This window comes from Osmerus eperlanus, chromosome 21 (genome assembly GCF_963692335.1).
Source record: "Osmerus eperlanus chromosome 21, fOsmEpe2.1, whole genome shotgun sequence".
In the NCBI taxonomy this organism is placed as follows: Eukaryota; Metazoa; Chordata; class Actinopteri; order Osmeriformes; family Osmeridae; genus Osmerus; species Osmerus eperlanus.
The window spans coordinates 10,673,877-10,682,652 of NC_085038.1; the positions used below are offsets into that span (position 1 = coordinate 10,673,877).

General features: G+C 47.2%; 1 protein-coding gene across 3 annotated transcripts; it reads left to right on the forward strand.

The window, feature by feature from the left end:
- The first annotated feature begins 855 nt into the window (after nucleotides 1–855).
- On the forward strand, nucleotides 856–7,737 carry lnpk (lunapark, ER junction formation factor). 3 transcript variants are annotated; one of them, XM_062447111.1, is made up of 14 exons: nucleotides 856–964; nucleotides 1,329–1,429; nucleotides 1,776–1,817; nucleotides 1,975–2,162; nucleotides 2,500–2,558; nucleotides 2,735–2,775; nucleotides 2,868–2,951; nucleotides 3,104–3,155; nucleotides 3,350–3,562; nucleotides 4,889–4,994; nucleotides 5,104–5,174; nucleotides 5,515–5,685; nucleotides 5,929–6,030; nucleotides 6,878–7,737. In XM_062447111.1, the coding sequence occupies exons 2-14, from the start codon at nucleotides 1,403–1,405 to the stop codon at nucleotides 7,069–7,071; spliced, it is 1,350 nt and encodes a 449-aa protein (XP_062303095.1). In that variant the 5' UTR covers nucleotides 856–964; nucleotides 1,329–1,402; the 3' UTR covers nucleotides 7,072–7,737. The 3 variants fall into 3 exon arrangements, with proteins under 3 accessions (XP_062303095.1, XP_062303094.1, XP_062303096.1); XM_062447110.1 differs by having other exon boundaries at nucleotides 858–964; nucleotides 1,322–1,429; XM_062447112.1 differs by lacking the exon at nucleotides 5,929–6,030 and having other exon boundaries at nucleotides 858–964; nucleotides 1,322–1,429.
- Nucleotides 7,738–8,776: the final 1,039 nt, after the last annotated feature.

Genomic DNA, 8,776 nt, shown 5'->3' on the forward strand with positions numbered 1-8,776 from the left:
GTTTTACTTAACGGACTGTGAGCCAGAACCGACAACAGCTGGAGGCTCTCCCGTGGTGCTCCCACATTCAACTGAACGTGCCATTCATGTTTAGGCAATAGACCTTGAAAAATTAGTAAAACGAAAATTTCGATTTTTTCAGACAACTCTGTCAATTATGATAATTATCAAACATTTCTGTCACTTTAGTCAAACGAACTTCCCCGTCATTTTCAGAGACCTCCAATGTAAAAGTAAAAAAGAAGATGCCATAGGTGCCGATGTCATGCATTTTAAATGCTGATTAATGTCATTAAATAAAAATAATGGCTTATCCAACTTAATAGCCTAGGGATGAAACCAACAGTAAGTTTGATGGAACACTATGCATGGAAACGAGTTGTACACCAGTTCTCTCTGTGCCAACTGCCTCTAAAACTCACTGTTTATAGGCTACTACTGTCATTTCTATACCGGTGTTAAAGCGAAAGATTTCATACAGCCTATTTTGGACCACCTTGGGCATTCTTTGAGGTTTTGGAGCCCACAAGGGTAGGTGTCTCATCAACAATTTCATGGATATTGTTAAAACTTTTTACGGTTCCAGTAGGCCAAGAGACCTAGATTTATAATGCCTTAAATACATCAACATGAGAGTAATTATGAATGGTTCTTGCTTTTAGCGCTCCACTGCGAGATTGAAACTCGACCCAACACATCTAACCTTTGATTCAATGGGGATTATTGCTTTGAGCTAGGCTATATATAATTTCTTGTTAACTCAAATACTTTTGCCATCATTAAAACAAAATAATTGGTTAATCAGTGGAGATGTTCTTCTTTAAAATCGACAAAAGGGGGTTGTACCCAAACTACAACGCAAAGTGCTCTGGGAGAATCTCTGTGTTGTTGTCTGGCACGCTGGCAGAAACGACGTCATCTTACCACAAGAGCTCGCTGCAAGGCACCCGGTTATAGCCGAGACGTGAGTATGCTGGATCTAGTAGCTAACGTTGAGTTGGCTGGCTGGCTTGCTGGCATCATAATGTATATAGACGCAAACTGCTTGTACATCTGGAATTAAACAATATTTGCGAATTTCATTAGCCAAGTTTTGGTCTGAGATTTGCTAGCATTGATAGCTAGCCAAGCTAGCTAGTGCTAACTACAGCGACAGTACAGTAAGCCATTTTCGCTTGCTTGCTAGCTGTTCTTCTAGCAAGCCAGCATCAGCTGTCTCGTGTCCTTATAACCCATTAGCTAACGTTAATTATCATCGTAAATAGGTCCAGAAAATGCTTAGCTGACTACGCTCATCTAATGTTAAGCTCGTTTTCAAAAGCTTCCAGTTAGCTAAGATCTAGCTATCGCCGGTGAAGGCAGTCCCTGGGAACGGAGAGATCTTCTAGGGGTGTCTGCAGAGATGGGGGCTCTCTTATCCCGGTGGAAGGTACGTATGCACCTTTGCCATTTAATCACTTTTGTGGCATGCTCCCTTCTGTCTTCCCGGTCAACTGGTCCTTAGCCCTAGAACAAAGGTAACTCCATTAAGATCTGACCACGATCAGCAACTGATCGTCGGCTCCGGGCATGAGACTAGGAACTGGCTGATCTGGCCTACATTGTGTTGAGATCACAGCTGAATTTCGCATCACCCTATATAACTTGTCTGTTATGCTTATTGCCTATTGGTTGTAATTTGATACTAACATTTGATTAGGCTTCAGCCCCAGCAATCATTTATTGTACTCATTCTGGTATTGATTGTTATGATTAACTATCTGGTGTTGCTCCAGACCAAGCAGACCACGGTGGAATTGCTGGAGAGCCTGGACAAGGTGAGTGGTGGCTGCATTACTGCATCCCTTCACTTCCTGGCTGGGAAAACAGTCAGCCAGACGTTACCACTTATCTACCTGTCTGACTGCTTTACACACTCAGCTGTTTGGCTGTGTGCGATTAGCCTTTCTAAGCAACGGTCCCACCTCTGCACAGGATATCAAGGACCTGGAGGAGTTTCGAGCCAAAAACCAGCGTCTGCAGAAGCTGTGGGTGGGCCGCCTGCTGCTCTACTCCTCCATGCTCTACCTGCTGGCCTGCCTCTGGGTCTACTGCTGGAACCTGCCGGAACAGTGGAGCTCAAAGCTCCTGATGGCCCTTCCCCTCCTCACCTTCCCCATCCTGTAGGTACTGGAGTAGGAGAGGGAGGGAGGGGTGGAAGAGGCAGTGCCGGTCCTTCCTATAGGCGCCATAGGCAGCCGCCTAGGGTGGGGCGGGGTAGGTAAACCTTGCCTAGGGCACCAAATGTGCTAGGACCGGCACTGGGAATAGGTAAAAAAGACGGGATAATATTCTACATAGGAGGGTAAGGGAAAGGAGAGAGGGAGGCATCTAAAAGGAGGGAAAACTAGGAAGTTGATTTTACTGTCACTCTTTCATCTAGACTAAATGCAATGAAATGTTCCATTACAAGCATTCGACCCATGCCCAGCTAACGCTAACTGTTGGTTGTCTACACAGAGTGTGGTTCATGAGGAAGCTGCTTCTTTTCCTGTTTACCAAGCGCACAGAGAGAAACAGTAAGCATGGCTCCTCCCGTCGATCCTTGAGCCCGCCGTGACGAGCGTGGCATCATGCCTTCTTTCAGCGTCTGGCACTGTTCACATTCTGACCACCTGTTTGTCTGTCTCACTCTGTGACTGGCCTGGGAATGTCTCTCTTAGTAGTTAACATTGTCTCATCAACTGTGTTTCAGATGACAAGCTAGAAGATTTGAAAGTTGAGAAGAGAAAGACCGTAAGTATGTGTGAGTGTGAAGAGTGTTGCAATAGCCAGCTTTCCATATCAGGTGAAACCAACTTCTCCCGCTCTTGAAAAAAAAATCGCAGTTGGAGGAGGTGATGGAGAAGGAGACGTACAAGAACGCCAAGCTGATCCTGGAGAGGTTTGACCCAGAGGCCAAGAAGAGAGCAGTGAGTGATCTTCTCTCTGTCTCACCTTTTCTTTTTTAGAATTTGACCTTGTAGAGACCACACCAAGTCTAGTGGTTGTTTTGGGGTCTTTTTAATGCTTTACGAAGCTAGTCAAAGTAGATAATGGTTGATGTGCTGGTTGCCTCTATCAGGAGATGGAGTCTACACCTGTGAGGCCTCAAATGACGCCCAGACCAGGACAAGGTAAAGTACTTAATCACCACAGCTATTACACATACAATACAAACAAACACACACAGTTAGAGAGAGAGAGAGAGAACATTTAGAGAGGCGATTGATTTTCTTGCCTTGAGATCTGTCTCCTGTCTATGCCTGGTATCGATGAAGACGATGATGATATTTAGGGAGCCGTGGTAACCAGTTCCTTTCCCCCTCAGAGCTCCGTCAGAGAGGGGTGGCCATGAGACTCCCTGACATGGGGACACCCATGACCCCCATGCCAGGGCTGGGTCCTGGAGCTACTCCTGCGGGGCCCCCCCTCCACGCGGCCCCTGGAGGGCCCCCAGAGAGGGGCCTGTCTGCCACCCAGCAGGACCTGATAAGGAGGCCCCCTTTCCACATGACCCCCGGCACTTCCATCCCCGGCATGGGTGAGTACACTCCTGACCCATGACCGCAATGCCTGTTAGGGTTGAGTTCAGCGTTTATACCTTCTAGGCCAGGGGTGGCTAACCAGTCCAGCATAAAGAGCCAAAAAAGAAAAAACACACCATAGGAAAGAGCCACACATGCACGCCCGCACTACAACAGATCTAATGACAGTCATAATACAAAGCATAACAGTTTTTATACGACCGCACAGGGCCTTGCGCCACTGGGGGCCTCGCGCCTGCCTGGTTTGCAATCACAACGTTTTTTTTCTACTTTCAATATTTTGTTATACCTGTTCTTGACTCGATGTGCTCTAAAATGAAATTCCCGTTTGTCAAAAAACCTAATATATATATATTTTCGTTCATGATTTACGTTTCACCACAGGGCGTTAGTGCACGCCCTGTGAGAGTGCGAGGAGGAAGGAGACGGCCGGGATAAACAAACGTCAGCTACAAGAGAGCGAGACCGATTTTGCAAACATGAGTCGGGTGCTGAGAAAAGGAATACAACTAAAAAGAAGCAAGATTCGAGGATCGCTGGATACATTCGTGAGCACGTCTTGCAGAAATGGTGTGGCTCCGCGCGTGCGCAGGATAACAGCTGTTGGAATTATGGACAGTCCCCGTGCGGGTTGAAAGGGATGCGCGTGCATCACGTGTATGTCAATATGCAGGGCCACGCATGTTAAGTTCGCACAGGGCCTCGCACCCCCCCTGCGATGGCTTGTGTGGTTTGATTAAGTCTTAAACAATGATGTTGAAACTATGATTTTACCGACCGACGCAATACGAAATGCGAAAGGGTCCATATATATATATATATATATAGACAGTATATCTTTTTTATTCCTTTTATTCCCCCAGCCGCTCAGTAAGAGCCTCACAGGAGCAGGCAAAGTGCCGCAGGTTCGCCACCCCTGTTCTAGGCCTAGCCCTTACTTCATAACCCCTGCCTCCTACCTCCTGCTTCCTAACTCCTGCCTCCTAGCTCCAATTTTCTGCTAGCTTTAGTCCTCTTTCAACTGGTGATCCGACATTCCAGCTCAGATGTATTCATGCAGGCACTTGGATAACATGTTGATCCCCCTCGTGGTATGGATTAGATAAGCAGACTGTTGCATAAGCAGAGTGGTGGAATCTCATGTGTGGCTGTTGTGCTGGTCCTGAAGCTTGTTTATTCTACACATGTCCAGCCCAGGGGGCACAGACCTCCAAGCACCTCTAAACAACACCTCTGGAGAATGTATGGACACACACAGACATACTTCTCAATGTGAGATATAGCCTGTATTGCTTCTTGACATTTCCCTTCCCCTTTTGCAGGCTTCCACCCCCCCGGCCCTCCCCTTGCCAGGCCGGTGTTGCCACAGGAACGGGGTACGGTGGACCGCGTCATAGAGTACCTAGTCGGGGACGGACCTCAGAACCGGTGAGCAAGGGCCACCTGGGGCCCTACATAACATCAGGGGACAGGGACAGTACCTCCCCTTCAGGAGAGGGAGGGGACACAAGGTCATCATCTGTCTCTATACCCCCAGGTATGCCCTGATCTGTCAGCAGTGTTTTTCCCACAACGGCATGGCTCTGAAGGAGGAGTTTGAGTACCTGGGTAAGATGCCTTTCCGGTGCTACAGAATCAATGCATCTACATTACATTGGCTTGATGTGGAGAGAATGTCCTTTCTGCTGGTCAGTTAACTGTACAACTATAGTTAAAAAAAAAAACTCTCCGTACTGTGTCGCTTTGGATAAAAGTGTCCGTTAATGAATACATTGCATTAGCACACATTTGCTCATAACTGTCACTATCGATTTCCATCTCTTTCCCTCTCTGCCTCTCACTCTTTAACTCTTTGTCCTTCTCTCAAAACTGACTCGATCTCTCTTCATCACTCTCCGACTTGATCTCTTCAACTGTCTCCCGCATGATCTCTGTCTTGCTCTGTCAGCATTTAGGTGTGCCTACTGCTACACTCTAAACCCAGCCAGGAAGACCCGCCCCCAGGCACCCCGTCTCCCAGAGTTCAGCTTTGAGAGGAGGCTGCGCTCAGAGTCTCCCTCCCCAGGGCCCGCAGCTGGTTCTGAAGCCAACACGGATGACAGCGCCCCCCCCTCTGGAGGTACGGTGGTTCAGTGTTTCCTCTCTCTCTGATGGGTTATGTTGTGATGTACACGTGTATGTGTGTGTGTGTGTTAGCAAAGTAGCTGTTCTTTAGCAGCCTAGTTAGTTCTCATATCATAACCCTAAAATGTGTCATAGTTCAGTGCTCCATGTTTCCGTAGTTGTGATGCGTGTGCGTGTGTGTGTATGTATTTTTGATCAGCAACCATGGCTTAATCTGTTGTTGCTGTTGTTTGTGTAGCTGGTGAGAGTAAGAGAAGCTGTGCTCCCCTAGCCCCTGCCCCTTGGAGTTCAGTACACTCGAGCCTCCCCCTTCTGAACCTGGAGAACTGTCAGAACCAAGGTTCTACCCAAGCTCAGTTTGGGTCACTACACAACCTCTACCAGCAGCCCCCCTCTTCTGGTCCAGAACTGACCATCTAGCTACCTCTAACAAGCCAGTAAGCTAGACTACCTAGTTGCTGATAATCATACATCTAGCCAAGCAAGCTGGCTACTGCTAATCAGCTAGCTGGACTGGCCGCCTAGCTCTATCATTAGCCCACCGAACAGACTGAATAATTCTGGAACTTCTCCACCACTTCGGTCTATGCTCATAGACCATCTGCCAATCACCATCCTCTAAGCTCAGGGTTGTCAAATCAACTGGCATGGGGGTCTTTTTTAACCCTCGTGCTGCCTTCGGGTCACATGACCCAAAGGTTCATAACGAACCATCATTGTGTTTACCCAATTTTACCCAATACAAAACCAAATAAAAATACTTTTCTTTTAACCTTCGCAATGTGGGGGGTCTGAGACAGCCCGACGGTTAAAAGAAATGCTTCACTTTGTTTTTGTATGTGGTAAAGTTGTCGCAATACGACGGTGGGTCACAATGACTGATGGGTCAGAACGACCCGAGGAGAACACAAGGGTTAACCAATCACATTATGGTTCCCTAACCAAGTGCATGTGAAATTGTGCTGTTTGATCCCACTAACCATAAGTGGTGAATCACGATGATTGTTGATCCCTGGGAAATCAAGAAAAAAAGGAATTTCGATTGCTTTTATCCCTTATTCCACCATGCATGCTGCTGATTGTGTAATCTTCTAGCTTTTCAAACCTCCCTCCTACCGGTTCCTATTTGTCTCTTCTCTCTCTCATTGGTGTATTGATTGACCTGATGTCTGTGTGTGTGTGTGTAGATGAGAGGGAGTGTGAGGGTCCGTCAGAGGAAGCCGAGCCCCAGGCTGAGGCCTCCTTGCTGGGAGAAGAGGAGCCGTCCCAGCTAGAGGAGCCAGAGCAGCCGGAGCCCACTGAGAGTGAGCACGGCGCCACCTGGAGGCCAGAGGAGGAACTACACCCACCCCAGCAAAACATAGTAGAGGACCTCAGCTAAACACCCCCTTCCTGTCTGGAAGACTTCCTCTTCCTGTCTGTGCTCTGCATAGCCTGCTTGTTGACTGGTCTTTTTACAGCTTGAATTCATTCAATATTTAAATTCTCTTGTTGGCTAGAGATTATACTTTGGGCTTGTGATTTGATTCTGTATTTTCTTTGTAGTTGCACTAAAATCTTCATAAATGACCAAGATTGTTCCTTTGCAAGCATACCTTTTGGACTTGATTACTAAGGGGGGTTTCCCTGCATTTCTGTGTGACAAACCTCCATTATATGTGGAGATGCACTGCTCCCCCCTCCCCTGTCCACTCGTCTATCTGAACTCAGTGTGTGTGTGTGTACGGTTCTGCACTACGCTCATTGTGTGTGTGTGGCAGTACTGTTGTGCCTTTTGTGTAAGGATTGCTATGGCTACTCTTCAGCCTAGATAAGCCCGGTGTGTGTGTGTGTGTGTTTACATGAGGAAACTTGAAACAAGAGGACATCAGTGTTTAATTGTTTATTTATGCTTTTTAAAGGTACAGTTCACACTTCTCGTCCTCTGCCTATGATCTGTAAAATAAAATCTGGTTGTAATGTGTCAAAGCAGCTAGACTGCCCAATTACAGAAAACGTCCCTGTCTTTTGTGTGTGCATGGCACGCCAATTAAAGTTTTAAACTGAAACCAGTGTCCATGTCTTGGATCCCTTCACCTCTGGTGGCATGCCTGTCATGTCTGGAGACACCCATTTAAATCTCTCTCCAATCCTTCCCTCCACTTTTGTCTGCAGCTGGAGTAGGTTGTCCCCACCAGGTAAGCCCCCCTATATGAACCAGTGATCTTAGGAGGAGGACAAGCTCTCTGGGGTAACCGCTTCTCGGAGTGTTCACTGGCGTGGTTCAGATCGCAATATGTTCCCACTCGTGTGTAACCTGGTAATGAGACTAGTGACATGCACCAGCATGCACATGTTGCAACAAGAGGCTCACACACACAGGCACATCGTACAGTAGAGAGAGAGAGCAGCTGTGGCTACAGATGGTGATTCTATGGGTTCATTGCCACACCCCTCCTAGCCTCACCTTCTCTTCACAGGAAGCAGCCCTTGAGATAGGAAGCCACTTATCCACAATGCAGCAAAGGGACCTTTGGGTCGAGAACTAGGAGCTACGGTCTCAGAAAGGAATTTCCTCTAATTCGCTCTCTTATTCCATCCTTCTCACTCTATTCCTTTTACCTCTTTTTCTCCTCTAATGACAGACTGAGAGAAGCCCTTAACTTAGGCTGCCATGGCATGACTGGTATGCTCACAGAAACACACACAAGCACACAGAGTCCTGGCCCAAGATCTCCACAATATGCACAACAGTCAACACTGGAGAAAAGAGAAGATGTATTAACAAGACACACACTTCTGGCAGGGGGAGAGAATGAGGCTAGGCAGGTGGAACAGATCAGTTGAGAGATGTCTAGCTGTCTGAATGTTAACAGAGGGATTAGGTCAAGTCCTTTACCCTTCTCAGCTGCCCTCCTGTAGATGACAAAATCTTGATAGGAGACACGATCTCTCTCACATACTCTTTCTTTCTCTTTCTTTATTCACCCTCTTTTACTTACACTCTTTCATTATCTCCCCTCACACATATGCTATATGGTTCTCTTTCTCTCTCTCTTTCTGCATGATGTAACTGGCAAGGCTTTGATGTGAGACAAGCACCTTGT

Excerpts from the sequence above, each read along its gene's own strand:
- lnpk (XM_062447111.1), top strand. The coding sequence starts at position 1,403 with ATGGGGGCTCTCTTATCCCGGTGGAAG. Across the intron at positions 1,818-1,974 it reads TGCTGGAGAGCCTGGACAAG|GATATCAAGGACCTGGAGGA; the intron begins GTGAGTGGTGGC and ends ACCTCTGCACAG. Across the intron at positions 3,156-3,349 it reads GACGCCCAGACCAGGACAAG|AGCTCCGTCAGAGAGGGGTG; the intron begins GTAAAGTACTTA and ends TTTCCCCCTCAG.